Raw genomic sequence first — 27,074 nt, 5'->3', positions numbered from 1 at the left:
AGTCAGCCAACCTAACATGCATAATACACAACAGATGATAAACAAGCATAGCACAAAATACCGAAAACAAGCACTAATAATGATCATGATTTTGAGCATGATGTCACCCATGAAGGCACAAAGTTATAATTTGCTCATCTGAGTGACGGCTGCTGGAATGAGGCTGTTTTTAAACCTTGTTGTTCTACACTTTGTGACCAGAAACCTTCACCCAGAAGGAACTAAAAGTCACTATGTAAAGGGTGCGAGGCGCTAAGGAAAAATCGAACCTGTCAACCGCTGGAACTGTCTGGTGTACAGGGGTGCAAGGTTCAGCAGTGGTTCAACAGTCAGGATACTCACCCAATTAAACTGTTAAGTGGTTTAACTTGCTAACTTTACATTGTCCTGTACTGCTACTGATACTGATACTTCTTAACTGTCAGACGTCAGCAATTTGGAAATGGTTGCATTTATTGTAGTTTTTTCTTCTTTTTTCCTGACTTCATTACAGCACACCCAGAAGCTACATTTAAATAAAATCACTGTAGTTATATATTACCTGCATGTCTACAGACTTGTCTTACTTAGATGCCAGCATCTTTTGATATTAAATGTACCGAAGGCAAAATGTGATTGCTCAGCAATGTCTGGCGATCATGAAGCATTCATTGCCAAAGTTGTTTCCTAAATAACATTTAAGTCTGAATCAATAATTTTGTGAAAACACTCCAGAAAAAGTCCTCATCATGTAATCATTACAGTGATTTATTCAAAATGAGGCTTCAGTATGAATGGCGGGGGTTCAGTTCTAGCTAATTTAACCTAATCTTCATGTGTTGTTTAGAGGTTAATGTAACGTTTAGGAGATATTGGACCATAAACCTTGAATAGTGACACTGGCATGGTTGGTTTTCACCCACGGCTGTTTCTGCTGCTTCTCTTATAAAGTCACACTGGTGACAACAGAAGTTGTCAGCTCTGTTCCAGCAGAACATACTCTAGTACATTACGTACTCAAACTATGCTATTTTTGACAATGAAGTTGAATATATATGAAGCGGGAGTTCATTCCTAGGTCGGCTGTTAAGTTTTTGACTCCTTTGGTGTAAAGACTTTCAGAAAGTAAAATCAGAGTGGTCCAAATGTGGATCAGTGGCAGCTATGTAAGCCCACTGGAGAAAGACAGGCAGCCCCGAAGAACACATCAACGTGGGAGAAGATGAAAAGATCAGCAGTAAGATCATCTCTTTTCCCGCTGGCTTTATATTTAGATGTTTTCAACCTCTCATTGAGCTACAGTATACAGATGAGTGTCAGTGGAGCAGCGTTATTGCACAGAAGGGGAGGGCAACAGAGAGCGAGATAGGAGTGGAGTCAGAAGATAGAGACAGATGTACATGAGAAACAGAGACAGATACTAAGAGAGTTCAACAGATGGGTAGACAGATTGAGAATGAAATGCAGCGACAGAGAATATGTCATGCACAGAGGTAAAACAAGAACCCTCTGCACTCCTCTTACACGTTGCCTATGGCAAGTCTTCTAGGGGAAACTCCAGCAACCCAGACAGCACTGTAAGGACATGAAAGTATTTTATCTCCATCTTTCCTCCCTACATCCACTGTTTCCATCTTTAAAAAAAAAATCATTTACAATAGCATATACTTAGTTTTGAGGCTGTGAAACTGTCGCAGAGGTGAATGGGGATACAGTTAAAGGAACAAACAGAACTGAAATAACAATATAATGTTGGAGATCAGAAAATACTTCACTCATTCTGAACGGCGAGATTGCAGCCGACACTTCTCACTCCTCTTGTCATTTACATTTAAGGTGTCTTCACATGGAAGATTAATTTCACAGCCTTTCAGCACTTAGACTTTAAGAGCTTCTTCAAATGTTTACCGATTCAACTTCAGCCGGAGTTTCAACTCAGAATATTTCTCTTATAAAAAATGCATTCAGAGATAATAATGAGCCTCAGACGCTGCAAACACTGCTTCACAAAAGGAGATTTTGTCAAGTAAGATGTAGTTCTTGAAAGCTGAATACTGGAAAGGCAGATAGCCTTTGCACAAACGTGCTCCAATGTTAATATTAAATGTTAATTGCAAGTTCTGTATCATGTTTTAAAAAAGTAACTAAGCAACTAAGTAATAAAGTAACTAATTACCTTTTTCAAGTAACTTGACCAACACTGTCTGTGACATTCTGAAGAAACTGGGCCGAAGGACAGTACTCCAACATGATAACAACCCCAAACACACCTCCAAAAAGACCAGTGCCTTGCTAAATAAACTGAGGGTAAAGGTACTTGACTGGCAAAGTATGCCTCCAGACTTAAACCCTATTAAGCATCTGTGGGGCATCCTCAAATGGAAGGTGGAGGAGTGCAAGGGCTCTAACATCCACCAGCTCCATGATGTCATCATGGAGGAGTGGAAGAGGATTGCAGTGTCACCCTGTGAAGCTCTAGTGAACTCCATGGCCAACAAAGTTAAGGCAGTGTTGGAAAATAATTGTTGCCAAACATTATTGTAGGGTCTCCCTTACAATATAAAGCGCCTTGAGGCGACTGTTGTTGTGATTTGGCGCTATATAAATAAAATTGAATTGAATTGAATTTAAAAAAAATTGACACTTTGGGCACAATTTGAACATTTTCACTTAGGGGTGTACTCACTTTTGTTTCCAACGGTTTAGACAGTAATGGCTGTATGTTGAGTTATTTTGAGGTGACAGCAAATTTACACTGTTATACAAGCTGTATACTGACTACATTGTATCAAAGTGTCATATCTTCAGCGTTGTCCCATGAAAAGATACAACAAAATATTTTAAAAAATGTGAGGGGTGTACTCACTTTTGTGAGATACTGTATAATATTGAATATAATATTGCATTCTTGGAGAACACGGCTGTGAAGCTTCACTGCCACGTTAATTAACTGATAGATATTTGATGCTGTTAATAGGGGAGTTAATTAGTTTCTGCCTGATTGCCTTTCAAAACATGTCCTGCATGCTAATGACTGCTGATTACCAAATCAATGATTCAACTCTGCAGAGCCAAGAATTACAGGAAATCGTATGATTTTTTTACCTCCTTAGCTACAAATTTAAGGAATTGGAAAATAAGTTAATAATTTTAATGAGATAAGTGGTGACTTTGTTTGCCGTTAACTCACTGAAGATGAAGATCTGAAGCTGAAGATTTGGCTGTGAGAGGAGTAAATTATAAGAAAAAAATGTGACTAAAAATGCGATAAAATCTGGAATATATCTCCTGATGCAAAAGCAGCAAGGGTTAATATAATAATTGTAATCAAACGAATTCCAGAAGAAGGAGCAGTGAATCAAAACTACACTGACTTAAGTCTTCAGCTCTATAAAGGAGAGAAATTTGGGCATAGACGAAGGTATTTTATTTCAAAATGCATTTGTAAAAATTTAAGGATGAATGACATGAACACAAAGTCAAAAAATTCAAGTTAAAGATGGACTGACTCTTTAAGCTCACAGAACAACACAGGCCAGTGCCAGTGATGGAAAATTAAAAATATGTAGCACAAAGCTAGAGACTCAAAAGGCCGAAACTGGGACGAAGCAAACTTTACACCCACACAGCTGAGGCTGGTGACAAAAAAAGCCCCATAAAAAACATTCAAAAGACTGCCAGGTTTTTATAACCTGCAGGTAGAGAACTGTCCTTATTATACAAAGATGAGCCTTTCTTCCCAAACCTTTTAGATAGAACAAACATTTTTATGCACTCAATTCTAAAGTCACACAATCCAGCTACCACCTTAGTCAATAAAAGCAAGAAGAATTTGTTCCAAATGAGAGCAAAGGTTTTTCTTTTTTTTTTTCTACCGCTTCCTGTTCGGGTACAGTATGATTATTTCATACTGTCTTTATATATTGCACATGGAGTGCAAGGATCTTCAGGGATAGCACTTTCAATGGACTTTGCATTTGTTCATGTTTTCTTAATATGAATACTATACGCAGAATCAACTAAAACTTAAAGGACGACCACTGGCGAGCTGCAAATTACCTGCACTGTTTTCACACAGGCACAAATCAGCACTGTTAGACATCACACAGACTTTGTCCTGGGGAGCTGGCAGGTTAAAGACCGTTAAACACTTTCCCCCTTGAACGCCTATTAGCATTGTTGTCAAATGTCGTCTTTATGGGGCAAAGAGTTCAACAGTCTTTAACCTGCCAGCCCCCCAGTACAACGTCTGTGTGATGTCTAATTGTGTTGATTTGTGCCTATTTGAGAACACTGCAAGTAATTTGCATCTCACGAGTGGTCGTCCTATGTCCTACCTCCTGCATGCTATCCCCCCCCCAAAAAGAAAAGCCTTCTCACGTGCACCTCCAATAGAACATTTAAATGACTCTACATAGAAAAATTGCATGTTTCAAACAATTCATCATGATATGAAACTAAATTAAAAACACTGATTTGATTAACAATTGAATATAATAGAGTCCATAGAGAAACTGAGTAAAGTTCAGTATTATAGAGACAAAATTATTCATGGTCAATACACTAAAATGTAGTGAAAATAAATCATGTTTCAGCATTTCGGACCTGCAAGACCTTTCATCCCATTAACCAGCTGTCCATTTCTGCATATCATCGAATGTGTGCCCAGCTACTTCCATATGCTCTTAAAGCCATTCTCTGCTCTTATAGCAGACGATGGATTAAGTGTGGAAACTTATATTACAGTAATTTTATGTAACATCGAAATCAGAGCTGATAAAAAACATGTTGCAGGCAATATTATTTGAATTTCAGTTTACATTCCTTTTCAGATCTGTGGTTAAGTCATAGAGATGAAGTAGGAAGTTATTCTTTTAGTAGATTGATGATTGCTATGAATTTGAGAGAAAAAAGTGGAGGATCATTCTGTGTCACGCAGTGATGTCTCTCTTTTGTGTAACTTACCTTCCAGTGCCTTTGCAACCCGAGTATCTGTATCTGCATGTTTTGATCCTGCATGTAGAAATTTAAGCCTGCCTTACATGTTTAATGAGGTCCAAACTGTAAGCTGTGGTACAGCGTATAGATGTATGACACAGCACAGTCCCCTTTCTCTCTAAACCCGGAAACACGTCTTGCCTCCTCTTGTTTGAACAAATGATTGGATGCTACACAGGTGTGTACTGAGACATTTGGCTCATAAAGTGTATGTGTTTTGGTTTTTTTTCATTTGATTCACAATCTTCAGGGAGTATCTGAGAATGATGTTGTGACCAAACAGTAAGGGTATACTCTGGATCAGAGCATCGCAGGGAGAGACGTGTCCTAAAAGAACATGGGATTGATTTTTAAGCTGGAAACAGCAGACCGGTCGTCACCAGGGGAGACCCAGTGCAGGAAACAAATTAAGCCTTTTTTCAATAGATAAAATGAACATTTGAAATCAAACCAATAGTGTCTCTGTCTTTGACGATTTCAAGCACGATACCTTTCTTCCTTGTCTGGTCTTGAAACTTTTATTTTTAATTGATTGGTTATCCTCGTGAGTAGCTGACTACAGTTTGGAGCCTGCAGAGCTAGGCTGCTTTCTGAGATTAGACTTGGAATGAGTTAAATTATCATGCCCATACATTTTTCCTTCCTAATGAAGATGTGCTATACAGCCTAATTAAGTCTGATCAGTTCAATACGCACAGTGTGGATTTAATTTCAAGACAGTGGTGCTGGTCTAAAATGTGTGATGAAGATAAGACACACACTCAATAAAACAGCAAAGAGAATCTTCCTCTGCATTACACTTACATATTAGGAGGCTGACTGACAGCAGCACAAATGATGTATTCAATATGTAAAAATATGAAGGTTTTGTCTGACCTACCTAAAGAGAAACCATGGCAACATGCTACAAATAGCTGACCCGTGACTCCTGTGCTCCATGTGAGCAGGTTGATCACTTCAGCGAAATTAGACCACAGAGACGGGAGGTTTAATGGCATAGGGAGGATGGGACAGGAGCGAGAGGAAGACAGAGGTTGTGTAAGTAGAGATAGATGGACAAGAGAGGTGAAGGAGTAAGCTGTGCGAGGAAGCTAACAGGAATAAAAAGAACAAGGGGAAAGCAAGAACAGAATCTGGGGAGAAAATGGAAGGGGGGGGGTAAAAAGAAAGACAAGGACAAGGGTGGAGGAGGAAAGGAGAAAATAAGCAAGCAGAGGAGAGCCAAGAAGAGGTCAGGGAAGGAGGGCAGAGGATGAAAGGAAGCAAAAGAGGTAAAGAGAAGTAGCTTATAAAACTGGAAAAAGACATAGGGAAGGAGAAACGAGAGAAGTTAGAAGACAAAGGAGGAGAAAATGAAAAGAAAGAAAAGAAAGGAGGAAGGACAACTGGGGGAAATGATGAGGAGAGGGAGAAAGGAAGAGGGAGGAAGGAAGGAGAGGAGGAGGGTAGGGAACAATTAGCTGACTCTTTCTATGACTCTCTTGGGAGCTTCAATCTCTGCAGTGTCCAATTTAAACAACACTTTAAAGCCAGAGCATGAAAGTGTGTGTGTGTGTGTGTGTGTGTGTGTAGAGTGAAGTAGGAAAAGAAAACATCTAATGACCATCCTGCCGATGTCATTCCTGAAAGTCAATAAAAACAATGTGATGCTCGTGTCGGATTTTAATTGGGACAGACAGCTGAACAAACTGGACAGATGAGAGGTGAGGGGTCAGGTGATGTCCTCAGGTCTTACCTGTCTCACAGTGGTGTCCCGTGAATCCCGAGGGACAGACACATGTGTTGGGAGACACACAGGTCCCGCCGCTTCGGCATCCCTCCTCACAGAAGGCTAGAAAGAGAAACCAAAAATTTATTAGTTCAGTTTTTTTTGTGTTTTTCCCCCTCTGTGGCCCGAATAGCACAGCCACAGAAAAGCCTTTGAAATCCTGCGGTTTGTGATGTTGTAAAAGCATTACACGCTACAAAAAGCTCCCCTGACTATCTTTACAAGATGCGTTAACAGTTCTGGGAGGGACTACTCACACTCACCATTCACACGGGCTTAGAAATGGTGGTTTTTATGCTGCAGTGTGTGTTCATTATAAAGAAGACAAAAAAAGACAGATCAAAACTGTAACCTTGCCTCAGATTTATATCTGATAGAAAAGTGTTCTTTCAAGTGGTCATGTAAAAGGCAGCTCATTTATAAAGCTGTAAAACTATCAAATTTCTGGGAGGATGGCTGAACATTGTGTTGCCTTTTTAAGGAGAAAGTTGCATGTTTTTGCAATTTGTTACGAGCAACGGATAAATGACTGTCTTTTGCTTTTTAAGCTTTACAGCACATTTACTGTACAGTTCAGAAAATCAGACCAAGTTAGTGACTGAGTAAAGTGAAACACGTTTAAAGAACCAGTAACCAGATGGCACTAAAAATTCTACTGTATTCTTCAGTGGATGTATGCACTTTTACTGACTATTGGACAGCAAAGGGACAAAATGCAGCAAGGCAAATATGTGTTCTTATCATGTGCGACTAGCAAATGGGGCCGATTTCATGTTAGCACATCTATCCACATAACAGCAGGAACACTTTACAGTTTCAACCACTCACACACACGGCAACTGTGCAAGGAGCTGACCTGCACATCAGGATGAGATCTGTGTCAAGGACAAAATGCAGCACCACCTGAGCTGCTGTTGTTCCCTACTTGAAAGAAATGTGATAAAATCCTAGCACGTGCTGAATTTCTGCCTCACTTCTTTTTTTTTTGTGCTTGGTCATTCTGATAAATTTTCCACCACGGTGCCAAGCAAGAATATAACACAAGTGCTTACATGAAAACTCTGATCATTTGCCGGTGCCTTGCAAAAAGATTGACACGACTGTTTCAAAAAAGCCCTGCTTGAATACTATACTTTCTTTAGATGTATAACACATTTTGGGGTCAACTTGAAAGAAAAGCAGACGTGAAATAGGAAAGTGAAGTCAGAGGCTAAACGTGACATGATATTTGGCAGCAAACTATAATGCTATGTTTATAATCCCCATATATCAGTATCATAAAACAAAGGCAGTAGGATTTTAAGTATAGTTTTAAAAATAAAAGACATTTTATGAGAATTTTGACCTCATTTGACCTTGGACAAGACATAGAGGTCCAAAGTAACGTGACATTTATTATCCCCATAAATCATTCCCTATATGCCTATATGTTATCAAAACCAAAGAAGATTATATATAAGATTATTATTATATTATCGTTGACCTTCAGCTCATGTATTTACCTTGAAGGAAAGGTCAGAGGTCAAATTTGACATGATATTTAAAATCTTTACATTGGTTCTTTCTATATGTTGGCAACACATACAAGTTATAAGGCTTTTTAAGTTGACCCTGAAGACCTTGATGGACGCAAGTCAAATTTTAATAGATTTCCTAATATGACCCCACTCTACACCCCTACATAGTTTCATCAGAATTTCCTTTAAAACTTTTTGAGCTATTCCATTTACAGACCAGTGACATGCAAAGACTACAAAAACACAACCTCCTTGACAGACGTCATAAGTTGCCGACACTTATTAAAGATATATGCAAACTTGTTACCTTCATTTAAGTTTGCGTCAGTTAAGGCAGCTTGTTCATTGTGAGGTGACAGCACTTTGAATGACTTGATTTTTCAGAGCGAGTCATACTAAATGAATTTGTTAATTATGTCATAAACGCCAGTTGAACTAATTCATTTAGTACTGCTTACTGGCACTCACAATGAACAGGTTGCCTGATTTAGCTATCTGAAGTAAACTGTTTTTAGTTCTTCTAATGCAGTGAGGTTGCATTTTTTAAAAACAATACTGGTAGCTTATTAGATTTTACAGTTCTTCCTGGCCTATACTGATAATATGGCTTTGTTTTCCATGAAAGGTCAGTACTAATGAAATGGTCTACTGTGGTCTGGGGTTATGTGGCGAGGCAATGTGAGAATTCACTGGTGTTCATCTGGTGTAGCTGATTCAGTTCAAATGAATTGAGTTTGGTCCAGGATGCTATTTGCTAGAATGCAATCCCAGCTATCATCAGATGTTTTAGCCTTTTATTAGATTTTTTTTAATTTTTTTATAATAAACCACCAGCATTTGTAAACAGTGATCAGTGGATTGAAAATTATTCTTGGCCTAATTAATTCTTGGTATATATCAGAGTAAGTTCCTGATTGATATTAGTATAACACTATCACACAGTTTAAAAGAGAGTCATTTTTTCACTAACACTAGAGGTCATCGGTCTGCAAACCATGTCCGCAAGGAAGAATCTAAAATAATTAAAGTAACTGCTCCTCATTTAGCAGTGATTTGGAAATCTCTCATGTGAGCGCATGTGTTCCCAACATTCTTACAGCCTTTTCCTAGAAGCAGGCTAGCAGCGGAAATGGCTATATTTTGTTCAACGAGTGTACACACTGTGAAGCACCAACACAAAGGAGAAGAGGATGTCTGAGGAGCGCTGGAAGAGAAATATCCTCCACAAAACAGACGTAAAGGGTGGGTGCAGGGAGAGAGAACAGTCAGTCAGTGCTTAAAGCGAGGATTAAACCAAAAAAGAGGGCAGACTTAATTGAGCAAGTTCATTAAGTATTTCTAAGCTTAATTAATGACACGATTAAAAAGATGAGCCTTAATGGGCAGGAAAAAAAAACTATTTAAAGTCACAGACATAGGGTATGTGAGTGTAATATCTGTGTGTAATCTGTGCAGCAGCTTGTCTCCATTTGGTTTATGAATACACAGAAAGCTCATTTGTCAGCACAAATGATCAACCCAGTGTTGGCCTAAATATACAAACAAATGCAGCAAATAAATAAAAGTAGATTCTACTGCCAGAAGCTATTAGAGCTATTAATCTGGTTGCACTATTTAAGAAGTTCTATCAGGCCCTCATTAGTAGCCTGATCGCCTCTGTACTAATAAACCTCACACTTAAAAATTAATTACACTTATATTGACTCAATCTATCTCCAGCTCTAATTATCATTTCACCGCCATCAGCATAATGCCGCCTGCCTGTCGAACTAATGACTTCCAAAGATGAGGGGGCTTCACTGGGGGTGGGCGTGCTGTATGACTGAAGGCAATAGTTTTCTTTCCAAAACACAAGCCTCGGTTTCAAGTTGCCTCCAGTATTTTAATTCCTGTCAAGAAATAGCTGGATGAATTAAGCCAACACTAAAACTTTTAATCCAGAACTTTTGCTCATGCTTACTGGTAATAGTGTGTTAATGAGTAAATGCGTGGAATCCAGTCCAACAGCTGAATGAAAATATGAAAAAAACCTATTGGACTTTAAAAAAAAAAAGCCTTTAAGCAGGACTGATAAAGTTAAATATACTGTAATAAACCGATATTATAACAAGAATAAGATTAGTGTAAGACTGCTGTCTTGAGTGAAACACAGTACCAGCCCCCCAAAATTAAAGCAATACCTGTCAGTGATTCCCATTTAAAAAAATGCAGTATAATAAAATGAGAAACCTCTGAGGCTGAAAAATTAAGTTGCTATGCAATTGCTGAAAACTACACTTCATCAAGTGACTACTTGAGGCACTAAATGTGACTCAATTACCATAAAGTACGTGTTAGAACGGCCACTTTTAGAGCACATGTTTATAGCCTATTATTAAAAAAAACTGTTACAGTCTCTACAGCTAATTATTTGCCTGTTCATGACAGCTGTATGGAAAGTGAAGTTTTACACAATTCATCCCTTTTAATTATATTGAGGCTTAACATTATGTATAATTAAGAACACAGCAGCTTTTAAGTGACAGGTGGGTGTGGTTTCATTTTCGGTATACTTGAGTACTAAAAGACAGTAAGGACTTGGCTGTATACTTTTCTCTGGAGGTACATCTTGCTCTAGGCCTTTTTTTTTCATTTGCCCTGATAGATCTTGTGGTGTCGGTACTCTCTGGAGGCGTTCTTTGAGATGAGAAGCCGGTTGTTTACAGCTCTTGTTGTTTTTCTACAAGCACCATACATATAAAGTATGGTACTGATGGTTTTCCATTTCCGAATAAGATTGAGAAAAGAATAGCAATGTGTCGCTCTTGTTCAACAAACAGCAGGGAACATCCCATTTCAATGGAATGGCATCATATAGAAGACAAAGAAGAGCAGTAGAATTGTATTGTACCCTGTGCCACCTCCTTAGATTGTGGTTGTAGAAAGTGATTCCCCTTTCCTCCCTTCTGACACCAAAACCTTATATTTACTGTTTGAAGGTTCAGATCTCAAGCCTCTAAAACTCTAGTCTCACTGCTGGCTTATACAAAGTATCTCACCAACACTTCACCTCTTTCCATAATCTCGCCCCCCCCTCCCCCCCCCCCTTTTTTAACATTCAATAAATTCTTCTTTTTTTTCCACTTTTCCACCTCTCCAGCTCTTCCCTTAATTGCCTCCTCTGCATTTCATTATGAGAACCCACCACAGCGACAAATAGACTGACCCAGAGCTCCAAGAAAGAAAGTGCCCTCCTTTAATTGTAAGTCTCTTGACCTCCTGCTAAACTATCTCATTGCTTAACTGAGCCTGTTGCTGACTCGTGACTTCTCAAGACATGCTTATACCCACAGATTTGCTATTTGAGTTTCCCATTACAGGCCTAGATTGCTTTCCAGTGGGTGGCAAGAATGAAATCATTCCACTCTGTGCCGTGGCTAACAGTCATATTCACGGTCGTTGGGTGTCCAAGGTTCCATCTCTGAATTAGGAGCAGGAATATCGTTGAGAAAGATGAATGCTCCACAAATTCAAGTAGGTGTGAACGGGAAAAGGCGACCTTTGGAATTCTATGATAGAAAAATTAAAACTGATAAGAACATTGTTAGCCTTTTGATAATGAAGTCATAGTAAGAAATTGCTAAATAAATATCAAATTTGAAATATCTAATTTTCAGTACTTTTAATTTTGCATGCTCCAATGCCGCATGTAAAGAGAAAGAGAATATAATTATATATGCATGCAACACAGGGCCTATGATCTGTGCCTGTGCCTCTTCAGATCCCTGAAGATGAGTTGGACTTTGCTCCAATCATTCATTGATTGCCCTCCGTCAGAGGGATGGGTAGGGGTGGGTATACTTGTATCCCCTTAGTTTGCTGCCTATATTTTGGGGTGTTCCCCACTGGATGGGAGGGTTGCTTCCCTACACCTTTAGGTGGGGTAATTGGCTCTGGCTCTTGTTCTGTCATTTACGCTTATGTGGAGAATGACAGTTCAGAGAACCCTGCCTTCTTGGATTTACCGAGTAGGGCACTGGAGAGTGCTCCACCGGGAGACTTGTGTTGGAGACACACACACAGGCCATAATATCGAGGCCTGGAAGGGCGCAATTGAGAAAAACAGCCTGTTTGATGTAGTCTCCGGTGTTGTTTTATTATTGTGCCTTTGTGCCAATCACAGTTTGTCCATAAGGGACACCTGATCAAGCATTAGGGTGTTTGTAAGTGCATTTGAGACCAGGACACCTTAGTTCACAGGTCAATCACTAATTTTGCATTTTCCCCCAGAGAACTGCCACTCACTGGATATTCTTCAGATTTGCGGCCACAAGCTTCGGACATTCGGGTGAAGTGAGGAAATGAGCTACCAACTGATCACCTGAGTTGGATATCAACTGAGTTGTATCAGTTGGTGGGGGAGGATACTGGACTTAGAGAGGTTGTGCTGGGAGCATCTGGTGCAGGTCCTGGTGAGCACTTCAATTCCCACCTCCAGCAGTAGTTCAATAAAATTTCAAGTGAGGCTGGGGCTATTGAGACTCAATGGACAATGTTCTCGATCTCCATATTAACCAAAGGGTGGTTGATGCTTGTTATGGTGATAATCACCAAACCTGAAGGTGGGCACCATAGCTGATGGGAGCCGTTAGCCTAAGAGAGCCTTATTGGGCTTGGTAAGTATTTGGGACTATGAAAGTGGGTTTAGGATGGAACAAGACTTTCAGTTGGCCACTAAGTGATTCTGGCAAATCATCAGGTGACTCAGGAAAGTGGTGCTCTGTTCAAATGGTGTACAGTGGAAGCTGGGTGCTACTGACTTCAGCTGACGATAAAGTTGGGTGGTAGACGAAATGCTATGAGGATCTCGTTAACCCCATTTACGTACCTTCCTTGGAGGAAGCGTCTTCAGAGACTGTTGTGCATTAAGAGCTGTTCTTCTGCACACCTTGATTGTAAGGAGAGGTCATTTGTTGTCTTCCTATCACCTCAAAGCAGCATGGCTTTTCTCCTCTGACTTCTGACATTAACAAAGAATTTTCTACCAGATAACATTATTTTTGGCCCATTCTCTGTAAACCCTAGACATTTACCTGCTTGTGCAGGTAAATCCCTGGAGATTAGTAGGTTGTGTAGTACTCACACCAACCTATCTGGCTCCAAGAATCATGCTACCTGCACAGAAGTCACTTAAAATCACCTTTCTTCCTCATTCTGATGCTCAGTTTGAGTAGTTTGTCTTGCACTGATCGTCTGCCATGTGATTGCCATATTAGGTGTTTGCACTGTAAAGCAGTTCAGTAGATGTTTCCAATGAAGTGGCCGGTGAGTGTGTTTAAAATGTTGAGTGGTCACTTAGAATAAGAAAACACTATATAAAAGTCATAATGTTCTCATGCTGCCAGAACTGAACTGTTATTGTTTCTTAACAGCTGTGACACAATACATGATGCAACATATCACTCATCAAGTTTAAGGAATAATGACATCACATACATTATTGATTATTAAAGGCTATTAATTATATTTTAAGTTTTTAAGGGTAATTAAACTACTAAAGATGCATTAATTATAAATTAACATATTTTTTTCAAGATCGTTACCAAAAAAGGGCCTTATAAGTAAAATCTTTCTTTTTACAGTTGGTTCAGTTAGCCACAGCTTCCAATCCACCTTATTCTTAGCATCCTCTTCAAAGATGTTGAACAGCTCTGGTCTGCAGCAATCAATCTATGCCCTGAAAGTTTTAAATGTAAACCTTAGCCTCCACTCTCAGATCCTTTCATATCTTCCAACAGGTGCTGATATCACAGAGGGAAAGAGATTATGCACAATATAAAGGAGCCTTCCTGAAAACAACATCTTCTATATTCTCTCTCTTCAACATCCTTATCTCATAGGAAGAAAAATGCCTCCTCCCTCTTTCTCCTGCTGCAGTGTGTGTGTGTGTGTGTGTGTGTACACACACTATCTGTCTTGCTCCCATTTATATGAACACACAGCAGCAGGCTTAAATGCAGAGTTAGAAGTCCACTGGCAGCCTGCAAGGAAGTGCTGAGCAGGCCAAAAATGCAGCTAAGAAGGAATTAATGCCAATCCATTTACTCATACAAATGCCTCACTTTACTATGCATCAGAGTAACAGTAGTTCACCCTTGGCTGTACTCTCTGTTGGGCATTTACTGAACATCACAGATAATGACTGCACTTACAAGACAATAAGGACTTGGGCCAGGCAGTCGGCATGGATTAAAGACACATTAAGGGAGATTTTTACTGCCATAATGTATCTGCAGAGGGTTGAAGGGGTGGTTGATCAATACTGCTGACACAACACTTAATTCTGCCAGGTGGTTCAGGAGATTCCACGCTCTGGAACGAGCCTCCTCACATTTCAGAATGCTCAGGGGTGGAGGAGTGTGAAAGATGGAGGTGAGTGACCAGCGATTTTAGGGAAACTTACAAAGCAGTTTTGGGGAAGGCAGGGGGGACCTGTCTACTATCTCACCGTGGATGTTGGGACGGTGAAAAGAAAGTCAGATACTTTCATTCACAATCATCATTACAAGCACGGCCTGATTAACCTTTCATTTCAGGCATGTTATAACTTGTCAGTCCTTACCTATCATTCTTGTGCATACCTAAGTGCACCTGTGAACACATGGCTAAAGTGTTTGAGCAAAGACAGTTTGAAAGGTTGCCTGCAGAAGCAGATGGCAGCAGAGGACTGAGCTAACGCAGAGGTGCCATTTGTTTATTCATCAGACAAGCAAAGAAAAAAACCCCCAAAACAAAAAAACCAAACCTCAAGCAAACTGACAAAGTTTTTTTTTGCCACATTTTCTAGATGTAAAACAGCTGTCAGCGCTTAAATGCTCCCCTGGGATTCTTGGTTTTCACTTTAAAAGCATTCAAAGCACTGTGTTCTCTCTCCAGGCATTACACTTCAGGCGCAGAAATACAACTCCATTTTCTTGTGTACACAGATATCCATTACCGCACGAGTCTGCATGATGCCACTATAAAATGAGCGGGTCCTTTACCCAAGATGCACGTCCACTTCCAGTCAACCCTAATACAGAGTCACACTTTTATAATATCCAAAAATAAGAGAGTGCTGTGAAAATATTTGCATTTGCTTTACCTTACACTCAGCTTTATACATGTACCTGATGAGATGCTGGGTTATGTACTCAGATTGAATAAGTATAAAAATGATATGCTCTTGTAATGGGTTTAAGTATGGATATAACTAATTATAGTACTTCTAAATGGGAAGAGTCAATTGAAATGAGAAAAAAAAGCTACAGGATATGAGATCTGAAAGTTAATCCCACAAAAGTGCTTATTTGAGACTAGAACAGACTAAGACGGTCGGGTATAATGCGAATAGTTTGTCAGGTGGGTGCAGACACATCTCCAGATGGATGATAGTGTCGCTGTGTCTCTGCCGGATTTTTAAATGAGCCAACGTTTGCTAAGAAATTAACAGGTGACGCTGTGTTGGTGTTGTCTTTTTAGCTCATTTCCACTTCTTACGAGTGGCTCAGAAACACACGTTTAAAGAAAGCTTTAAGCTTGTATTTAAAGCTGGGTTTTTAACATCCTTTTGCGTGGGTGAATACATTTATTAGGTACTGGCATAAAATTATGAAACTTATGTGCGATTCTTTAGGGTGATAACAAAGCCGGCAATTAGTATCAGTAATATTTTTTTTCTGCTTAGATGCTAGTGTGGGCGTAGTGATGACTGTATATTTACTTTATTTTTAAGTAGAAGCAAAGTCCAATATGAAGTTTGGGGAATACAAATAATAACCATGGTAAGGGAATTATCTCTGTTGTGTGAGTTTTGTCTGTTATACAGTTTCCTAAGTATTTTAAAAAAAATGCTATTGCTGAATACTGAATAAGTGAATAAGAAGCAAATAAAAATAGAAATATATTCAACTCACTGTCTGTGTTTCAACTGAATCAGTGTGTGGCAAACATTAACTGTCAGTTCACGCCATGTCTGGATGATTTTATCTATTTTCATCTGCTGAAGAGTCGTGGGGGCATGAACCTATCAGCACAGTGAGGGGGAGGGGAGGGGTGGGGAGCAGGGACGCCCTTGGCAGCTGGATGTGAGGAGCTTTCATAACAGAGGGCGGCACAGGATGTGCGACTCCCTGTATCTGAATCCATTACTGACACACACAGGTAGGCAGCTGACACCACTGTTTTCTCCAACCTCTGCTGCTGCCTCTGCCTCGCTGATAACATGACGCTTACTGCTGAGAGGCGAGATGTAGTGGCGGAATTACCCATGACCCATGCTGCTGGAAGCTGGAGGAGGGATGCATATCATATAGTGACGAATTCGATTTCACACAGAGGGCTGTGTTTAAAAAATTTCACTTATTTCAAATATGTCATTTTCTTCTCTCCTTTTTGTTTACATAACAATAAAAACGGACACTTTGCACTATAAGATCATTTCTTTTTAAAGTCCCACTCTTTTACAACACCAGAAACATCAAACACACACAAACTGATCGGTTTGAGATATGAGTCTTCATCCTCCACCCCACTGAAAGGCTGGGGTAGTATCCACATAAACTACGATCATTGGTTTAAAAAAGGTATATACATGAGACAATTATGCTGTCCCTAAACAAGAGAAATGAGATGAAATCCTGTACTTAGAATATTGTGCAAAACTCTAGAGCCGCTCCTCATTTCTTAACATTTTGTAGGAAAATAGGTAATAGCTGCAGTGGTTTATTGAAATGTGCAAAATGAATGGAAGTGCGTTATATATAATTCAGCAGTGGATCAAATAATTATTTTCCCTCTTCTTTGGATTATGGGTGCCTTCTTTACTATTCTTTGGCAAGATGAGCACACATGGCTTGAGGTCTGGGTTTTGGGGAAGCCAGTCCGTGACTGCTATTGTTCCATTGTATTCCTTATATCCTGGTATGCTTTTACTGCATTGGCAATGTGTTTACGATCGCTGACCTGCTGAAAAATGAAACTGTTGCCAATCATGGTGGTTTAGATGGATGGTGGATGGTTTTCACATGGTGCTGCATGGTCAGTCTGATGGTACTTTTCCCAACGTGAGTGGCTGAAATGCAACCCCAAACCATGATAGAGCCTCCACTCTGTTTTATGGCTGAAGGCATTCACTGCTGTGCGTCTGTCTGGATGCCTTCTGTACATAATGAAAATGATTTGAACCAAAAATTTCCAATTGATTCTATTTTCACACCAACTGGAAAAAGTGAGCTATGAGGATTGGACTGAAAGTGAGTGAAAAAGCAGCCAAAGTCCAATGAAAAACTCTGAAAGAGCTTAAGAAAGCCTGGAGAAATACTGCTAAAGACCACTTAACAAAATGACAGGGAAGTCTGATTGCTTCAAAGGAAGATATTAAAGAATTTGAGGCTTAAAATTTTTGCACAGTAGTAGTAGCAACTAGTTATGAGGATTAAAAAAAGGTGGGAAAAATAAGACCTCGCAAAAAAAGTAAATAATCAAATTTCAACCTAGGCGTTTGTACTTCAGGACTAGCTTATTGCAAAATCTTGACACTATGAAGATTTGCATGGCATCATTACTTTACAGTTGTTGTACAAAAAAGGTTTTAAAATCGAAATCTGTGAATTGCAAGGGGGCCGGGAGGGACTCACTTGCTGATTTTCATTGAATGACACATATGGAAGTAAAATCAAGGGAAACTTTAGTTATTAAGCTGTCAGTTGTAACTTTGTAGCACTGCTGAGCCATTTCCAACTCCATCCTACTGTACTCACTCGTGAAGTAAAATCAGTTTCAATACGTGTGGGACTTTTCGGTACTTCCTGCATCTTTATCGTCACTCCCCAAAAACTGGTTTGGAAAATTTGAGTAAGCTGTAGTTCTGTAGACAGAAACTGATTTAAAGTGTATCTGTATCTCTGCGCTGACTCACCACGAATACACTGAAAATGATAACAAGCAAAAAGTCTTACTGAGTAGTAGGCCTATCATCCTGACAGCACGTGGAATAGACAGATGATGGATTAGCAATGGGAAACAGATGATAAGACAAGAACGAGGAGAAGTAAGATGATTGAAGCGACAGCTTAGAAATCTGCACTGAAACAGACTGTGAATGAGACACTGATTTGGATGTGTGTGTGTGTGTGTGTGTGTGTGTGTGTGTGTGTGTGTGTGTGTGTTTGTGTGTGTGTGTGTGTGTGTGTGTGTGTGTGTGTGTGTGAGCCCCACAATGGTGAAAGACACATCAGGTAGAAGAGCAGCTGCTATTAAAAGCGAGTGAGGAGAACAGAAACGATCATATCATCCTCTAAGGAGATGGCTGCTGCTTTAATTCTTTCAGTTTGTCAAAAACAATGAGGTCTCAACTACATATCCATTCACTCCAGGTTTACCCCGTTTTTAATATGCTATCATAGCAGCATTGTATAGTGGGCCTGCATGTTGTTTGTGACTGAAGTATCTCTTCTTATAATGAATATCGTAGTCCAAAAACTCAAACAAACTTTTACACTTTGGGTTTATAACTTTTTTTTCCTTGTGTCCTGAGGATTCTGTCTGTAGAAAACATCCAATAATCAGTGTCTAAATCCAAGGCAAATATTCTTTGAAGCAACCCAGGGTATGCTATTTACCACTTCCAATATCATATGAATAAGAAAAAGACTGCTTTATTCTCCTTTAGATCCATTAAAGTGTGTGTGTGTGTGTGTGTGTGTGTGTGTGTGTGTGTGCGTGTGTTTGGCCTGCCAAATTTCCTGTTTGGCAAAAACACTGAATTAATTAGCTGAAGAAACCTGGAAAAACACAGACACACAAAAGCATGCACACACACACACACCACACCACATGTTGTCATACATCTATACACGGTGAATCCTGTCATCTGGACTGATGAACTATTGTCTGATTGTGTCTTTTACAAGTGCGCTTTTTTTTCTCTGAAAGGAGCAATAATTAGAACATACATGTGGTGTATAACATAAACAAATAACTAGTAGCAGGAATATAATTCATGGCTCCTTTTTCAGTAAATACATTTCCCTTATGGTAGGGACTGAAGCAGCGTTTGGCTTATTGACTTTTGTTTTCAGAATGCACCAGTGCACAATTAAAAGTGCACAGAACTAACACTTCTCAACAAGTAATTACAACTGAAGTACCTGTTTAAAGTAAAATCCACAGTAATAGCTGTGAGTAAGAGAAACAGCTACAGTCACACAGTATTCTCCCATTCAAATGCTTCCTCTACTTGTCTATTTGTTATTTGAGTGTGTGTGTGTGTGTGTGTGTGTGTGTGTGTGTGTGTGTGTGTGTGTGTGTGTGTGTGTGTGTGTGTACAAGTGAAGCCTGCAGTCTGCCATAAATCAGCCATGGCCTGCAGATTTGAACTAAAGTGTTTTGGAGCCTAGAGCCTCCGAGCTTTGTGCTTTTCAGTCCCAGATGAAATACTCTCTGTGTTTTAAAACAGCCTCTATTTTATGTACATATTTATTTATTTAAAATGTCAAAGCCACATACCCAGCAAATTTCTTAAGGCTATTAGAGCAGGTAGTAAAAAGTAACATACATACCTGCTATCTGAAGAGACCAGGATCAAACAGGATTTTTTTTTTTTGGGGGGGGGGTTAGTTAATATATAATATATATAATATATAATATATAATATAACATATAGCAGATTGTTTGCTTCCTTGGAGCGAACCTTGGATATGGTAGTTTGCATCTTAACAATAATGTGGGACAGGGTCTGGCTGAGAGTAAGCAACACAGCAGGTGTAAAGCTACAAAGGTGATCAAAGCTTCCCTATTAAAGACTGACTGACAATAACACAGTCATGCTGTTTTGAAGCAGAACTTGGTGGCTCTAAAATGTATATGCATAGTGGATCTCAAGTTATTATATAATCAATCAAAAAATTATATAAAATTATATAAAGAATTAATTGAGTATTTTTCTATTGGGCCAGTAGGTGTGCTTAAGGAATGCTAAGTGATGGTAAATTTTGCAACAGAAACCACAGTTGTCTCTTTCCTTCTCCCAGGTGTATTGGTATGCATTTTCCATATACAAACCTTTTACCTGGTGAAAATACAACTGCAAGCAGAAAATGTACCCAACATAAATTTTTTACTGTCTCTGAGCCACAGGGTTATTCTTTATTATGAACCTTAATTAGCTGAAATCTAAATGGAGACTTCAACAGCTTCAGAGCTACAGAGTGCCACACAGATCACTGCAGTTTACAGAAAAACAAAAACATAATGTCTATAAATTCAATCTGCACTTTGTGAGTAATTCAGTTTCTCTCTACATGTTCTGCTGTTGCTTTCCCACTGTTTGATTATTGGTGCTAAATGGCACTTTTAGAAAGACATCCATGTTGATTGACGGATTTGATTCTGACGCTGACGTTGTGCCATTTCGGGTTGCGTTGATCAGACGAAGATCAACATTAGAAACAGGAAAAATATATAGTTCTCTTTTCCTAATGTCAGCCCTCTCTCAGACACATCTCTGAAAATGTGTCAAGGAGAAGACGGGTTGTTAGACAAACTGGTGGCATAGTTATCAACACGGCATCAACCAGCACAGGATGAAGTCTGTTTGGGGTTTTTCATGCATTCATGAAAAACACTTCCTGCAGAGAAATTCTAATAAATGGTGTTACGGGATGTCCAGTCTGCTCAATCTTTAGTGGCTTAAGGCAGCAACCCTGATGGTTGTAGCCTTGTAAGTCTAGGCAAGTGAGGTAATAAGTAAGCGGGCTAATAAGTCCTCTACAGTGGCTTGCAAAAGTATTCGGCCCCCTTGAACTTTCCCACATTTTGTCACATTACAGCCACAAACATGAATCAATGTTATTGGAATTCCACGTGAAAGACCAATACAAAGTGGTGTACACGTGAGAAGTGGAAAGAAAATCATACATGATTCCAAACATTTTTTACAAATAAATAACTGCAAAGTGGGGTGTGCGTAATTATTCAGCCCCCTTTGGTCTGAATGCAGTCAGTTGCCCATAGACATTGCCTGATGAGTGCTAATGACTAAATAGAGTGTACCTGTGTGTAATCTAATGTCAGTACAAACACAGCTGCTCTGTGACGGCCTCAGAGGTTGTCTAAGAGAATATTGGGAGCAACAACACCATGAAGTCCAAAGAACACACCAGACAGGTCAGGGATAAAGTTATTGAGACATTTAAAGCAGGCTTAGGCTACAAAAAGATTTCCCAAGCCTTGAACATCCCATGGAGCACTGTTCAAGCGATCATTCAGAAATGGAAGGAGTATGGCACAACTGTAAACCTACCAAGACAAGGCCGTCCACCTAAACTCACAGGCCGAACAAGGAGAGCACTGGTCAGAAATGCAGCCAAGAGGCCCATGGTGACTCTGGACGAGCTGCAGAGATCTACAGCTCAGGTGGGGGAATCCGTCCATAGGACAACTATTAGTCGTGCACTGCACAAAATTTGCCTTTATGGAAGAGTGGCAAGAAGAAAGCCATTGTTAACAGAAAACCATAAGAAGTCCCTTTTGCACTTTGCCACAAGCCATGTGGGGGACACAGCAAACATGTGGAAGAAGGTGCTCTGGTCAGATGAGACCAAAATGGAACTTTTTGGTCAAAATGCAAAACGCTATGTTTGGTGGAAAACTAAAACTGCACATCACTCTGAACACACCATCCCCACTGTCAAATATGGTGGTGGCAGCATCATGCTCTCGGGGTGCTTCTCTTCAGCAGGGACAGGGAAGCTGGTCAGAGTTGATGGGAAGATGGATGGAGCCAAATACAGGGCAATCTTGGAAGAAAACCTCTTGGAGTCTGCAAAAGACTTGAGACTGGGGCGGAGGTTCACCTTCCAGCAGGACGACGACCCTAAACATAAAGCCAGGGCAACAATGGAATGGTTTAACACAAAACATATCCATGTGTTAGAATGGCCCAGTCAAAGTCCAGATCTAAATCCAATCGAGAATCTGTGGCAAGATCTGAAAACTGCTGTTCACAAACGCTGTCCATCTAATCTGACTGAGCTGGAGCTGTTTTGCAAAGAAGAATGGGCAAGGATTTCAGTCTCTAGATGTGCAAAGCTGGTAGAGACATACCCTAAAAGACTGGCAGCTGTAATTGCAGCAAAAGGTGGTTCTACAAAGTATTGACTCAGGGGGCTGAATAATTACGCACACCCCACTTTGCAGTTGAAAAAAAAAAATGTTTGGAATCATGTATGATTTTCGTTCCACTTCTCACGTGTACACCACTTTGTATTGGTCTTTCACGTGGAATTCCAATAAAATTGATTTATGTTTGTGGCTGTAATGTGACAAAATGTGGAAAAGTTCAAGGGGGACGAAAACAATTTTTAATCTTTGCTGTAAATATTGTTCATTCTGTTGGTTTAACATGGGACTTCACAGGCTTTGACTCGCTGTTGGAGACGCCCTCTGCAAGCATTCATTAGAAAAACTGCACTTCCACAAGTACTTCATTTGGGTTGCATGCCCCAAAACATACCCAATATCCACTTGCATGGGCTTGACTTGAGCAGATTGCTACCACAGTGAACCTGATAGGTTTCCCCTTATAGCTTCGTGTAACAGATGTGTAATGTGGCATCGGTGGGAATCTGACTGGATCTTTGCCTCGGTGATCTCAGGGGAGCTCGACTAGGCCAGGCACATTCACCACAATCACTCAGTCTACCACAGCTGACCTACTTCTCCTCTCTCACTGACTGAGTAGTGATTATACCTCACATCTTGCTTCTATTACAGGAGAGTAATTATGGCTAATATTGTTGCTACAGCAATGCTATGCCCCTTCGGGTGACTGTTAACGACACAATAGATTTGGCTGCTGCTGATATTATGAAAACACACAATAGAAGGAGAAGCGCAGCTATTGCTGCTATTTGTAGGTGCTGATTCTGCTCAGTCTTGCTGTGTTTACGGTTCAAAAACACAATTTAAGAACGCAGCTCAGGTGTTGATTTTGAAATGATTGTGTTCACTGTGGCTTGAAAGATTTTCTAATCTAAAATGCTACCTGCTACTACACTGGAAAACATTTGTGAAGCATACTTGCTATTTACATGCGAACATTTATTCTCAACTTTATACCTGATGAGACTTACAGCCTACCTGCAGCCACCCACCTTCCTGCCTAGTGCTACTGGGATGATTGCTGGAAACATACAAAAAGGCCTCCATCCCAGAGGCTCTATTTCAGTTCAACCAATTGCACAAACTGACTGTAAGAAAGAAGAAATGAAGGGTTAAGACTCCTTTTACCGTTACTTACTTTCTTTCCTCCACCCACTGCTCTGGTATTGTGGCTCTCTTGGGTTGACAAAGGGCTACCATTATGTCATCTCCCTTAGAGTCTAATAAATGGGCCACAATAGTTCAATCAAAGCACGGCAAAAGATTATAGATCAGCATTGTTCCCACTGCCAGCCTAATGATCAGCAGCCTATTGCAGAGCCTTTGTCAGCAGTAGAATGAGTGAGCTAATCTTGTTAATGGTCCGTTTCATTCCCTAGGACTGGTTTGTATAGACAAAGGGGCTTTAAATAGAGAGGATTTGAGTAGTGAGTCTAAACAGTGGCACAGAGGACAAAGGCACTGACTCGTGCTTTTCTCATTTTGCTATCGGACCTAATCGCAGAGGAACCATGTTGCAAGCAGCTAACAGCGAGCTGTAAACCCATGCTAATGTATTCTGGGAAATAGAGAATGGGGATGAGAGGGGGGATGAGAGGAAAAGAGAAATTGGGAGGGGGAAGGAGGGTACTTCAGTCTTCATTTCCTCTACAAGTATGAAGCATTTAATTTTCTGTTTACATAATTATTGCTCCCCTTCATCCTTTTTTGATAGGAACAACACATTTAGCAGTTTCTGCTGTGTAGTTGTGTGCTAGAGGGCACAGTGTTTTACAACATTTAATTGGCTGAAAACCACAGTATCTGAAGCTATGATTAATTGCAAATGTGGAAAAGAAAATTGTAACACGGAAAAGAAAAAAAAACAAACTCGCTACTTGTTTTTGAAGCTTTGTAGCAATTATCATTTGAGGCAATTATTTTTAGTCTGTGCCCCACTGTTAGATGTAGCAGCAAAGAGAGACCCCCCCCCCCCCCCGCCCAAAAACCCCCCCCTTGTGTTCAGCTCTATCACATCCACTCTTGTAATATAATTTAATGCACCAAGCGAAAATCCAGCATGCTGTCCTCATTCTATCATCTCTGTGATGTTTTTTTTGTCTTCAATCAGTCTTGTGCCGGTGGTACTCAACTATATTAAATCTGTGAAAAGTACTGTATACTCTTTGTTTAACAGATACTCTTGCTGGTAACGCAGAGTGCTATGCAGTAGAGCACACAGATGTGAACACGGACAAACGATGCTGATGCAGTTCTTTAATGTAAACTCTTTAATCTTTCCACCTCCCTGCCCCGGCAAGTGTAATTTTATTATGTAATATTATTGTGTGAGAATACAAATCTCTGCTTAGCAGGATCAGACACTGAACATACTTTCTCCTCTCAGCTCCCAGGCACAAAGCCCATGTACTGTCTGATTGCACCTATGTTAGAATATAGCAGGTAATTATCCAGTGAATTCACAGTGAGCAAATGGGAAGCATGTATAGTCTCCTGTGGTGTGCTGCAAGGAAGTAAGGGGACAGTCAGGTAATGGGTTAACTTTTCTGACTCTTCCCAAAATTGTCCAGAGTTTATGTGTGAAAACTCTTGGTCTCAGAAACCTACAGTCTTTAATGGGCATCTTGATTTTTGTCTATCTGTTAAGATTTATCCTCTGAAGAGATGTACTCAGATAAACGTAACCAGAAAATATACTCACTCTAGTTCTTAAGACGCAAAAAAAAGTTCAAATCTCAGTACATTTCCTCTTTTCAATTCAACATAGCAGAAAGCTTGCAATTAGGGCCCATTAGACAAACGGCCTATTGAATCACTTTCACACTGACTTGAATGCATCACCTGAAATAGCTCTTTTCCACAGAGTTTAATCCTTTAACTCTTTAATGATTCACACCCATTGAAATATTATCCTGTAAATATATCAAAAACCTTGTTTCACATATACAAGCTATGCAGTTAAGTCCATAAGTATTTGACAACAGCACAATTTTTGTAATTTTGCCTCTGTACATCACCATGGTGCATTTTAAACCAAACAAGCAAGATATGATTGAGGTGCTGGCTTTCAGCTTTAATTCAAGGAGTTTAACAAAAGTACTGAGTTAACTGTTTAGGAATTACAGTCATCTGAATACACAGTCCCCCATTTTTTCACGTGCAAGGCATGCAATTTTAAATTAAGGAAGCCATTATTAGGCTGAAACCAAAAATATCAAAGGACTATCAAAAGCTTTAGGATTTGCCAAATCAAAAAAACTGGTACATTCCCAAATGGACGGAACTGGCCAGCTCAGAAACACCAAAAGGCCTAAAAAAGAAAATTAAAAGATTGCAAACACTTCTCATGGGCATGAATGTTGTGGTAATTTTCCAGGGTGGAATGATTGTACACCATCTCCAATGACTTCAAAAAGAAAAAAAAGAATTGTTTTCAAGACTTTGAATTTATTTTGGATTTTCTCCAATCCAATGGAGTTGAAAGTACACATACAGGATCAAATATATACAGAAATTCTGGGGGTTCTACAATGTTTTTTAACCTGACAAAATCCAAGGCCTATTAACTTGAAGAGAAGTATAGATTTGGATAAGTTGGGAAAGTCTCTTGGAGCCATTTCTAAACAATCACCCATTCCAAGACCATCAGTTGAAAAAAACAACCAAAAAACCCAGAAAAAAAACAAATACTGAACTGAGAGGGTGTCGACTGAGAGTCAGTCCCCACTCCAAAATGACACTTTCAACATCGACTGAAATTTACAGCTGCCCACATGGACAAGCCAATTACCTTCTAGACGATAGTTTTCCGGTCAGATGAGACAAAGACTGAGCTATCTGGCCACAAAGAGATATGTTTGGAGGGGTAAAACTAATGTTTTGTACCAGCTCTCTGCTTGTTGGCAGTAGAATCATCCTCTGGCATTCTTTGTCTGTCAGTGATACTGGTAGACTGCACATAATGGATGGAATAATGAATGAGGACGACTACTTCCAAATGTTTCAACTTCATAAATTAATATCTAGATGACTGAAACTTGGACAAAATTGTGTGTTCTAACAGGACAATGGAGGCTTACATTTAGCCTCTGGCATCACCTTCCCAAAGCCCTGACCTCAACTCTACTGAACATTTCTGGACTACACTTAAAAGCCGGTTCTGTGGCAATAAACCAACCAATTTAAATGAACTCAACCAATTCTGCAAAGAAGAGTGATCAAATATCCAGCCAGAATTATGCCAGAAGGCTGTTGACAGCTACCAAAAGCATCTGGTCAAGGTACAGTTTGCTAAGGGACATTTAACCAACCAGTTTGGATTAGAAAAAATCCGAAATATATTCAAACTTGTGTACCCAATTCTTGCTTTATAAAGTCATTAAAGATGTATGCCGTACAATCATTCCACCCTGGGAAAACAACAGTTCAAAGCAGTCATTACAAGCCTAGAATGACCATGATATTCATGAGTGTGCGTAAACATCTGACCACCACTGTATAGAGATGTAATTGGCTGAAAACTAAGGTATTCACAAAAGTCTTGCCAATCTAATAATTAATGAAACATCACTTCATGACATCAAATGGGGTAAAAGAGGAGCTTTAATCTAAAGTCTAACAAAATGTGTGAG

At 39.7% G+C, this 27,074-nt stretch overlaps 1 protein-coding gene across 1 annotated transcript in view; it reads right to left on the bottom strand.

Annotated features, from left to right (window-relative positions):
• Window positions 1–27,074, bottom strand: part of LOC134625773 (protein kinase C-binding protein NELL1-like) — a 280,304-nt gene that overhangs the window by 33,053 nt on the left and 220,177 nt on the right. Inside the window, exon 15 of the mRNA XM_063471060.1 lies at window positions 6,713–6,808. Coding sequence (XP_063327130.1) covers window positions 6,713–6,808 — 96 coding nt within the window. The remainder of the gene's footprint in view (window positions 1–6,712; window positions 6,809–27,074) is intronic.

Source organism: Pelmatolapia mariae, linkage group LG1, assembly GCF_036321145.2.
Source record: "Pelmatolapia mariae isolate MD_Pm_ZW linkage group LG1, Pm_UMD_F_2, whole genome shotgun sequence".
Taxonomy (NCBI): domain Eukaryota; kingdom Metazoa; phylum Chordata; class Actinopteri; order Cichliformes; family Cichlidae; genus Pelmatolapia; species Pelmatolapia mariae.
Note: the sequence above shows the minus strand (reverse complement) of the source record. Positions and strands in the feature narration are given on the sequence as shown.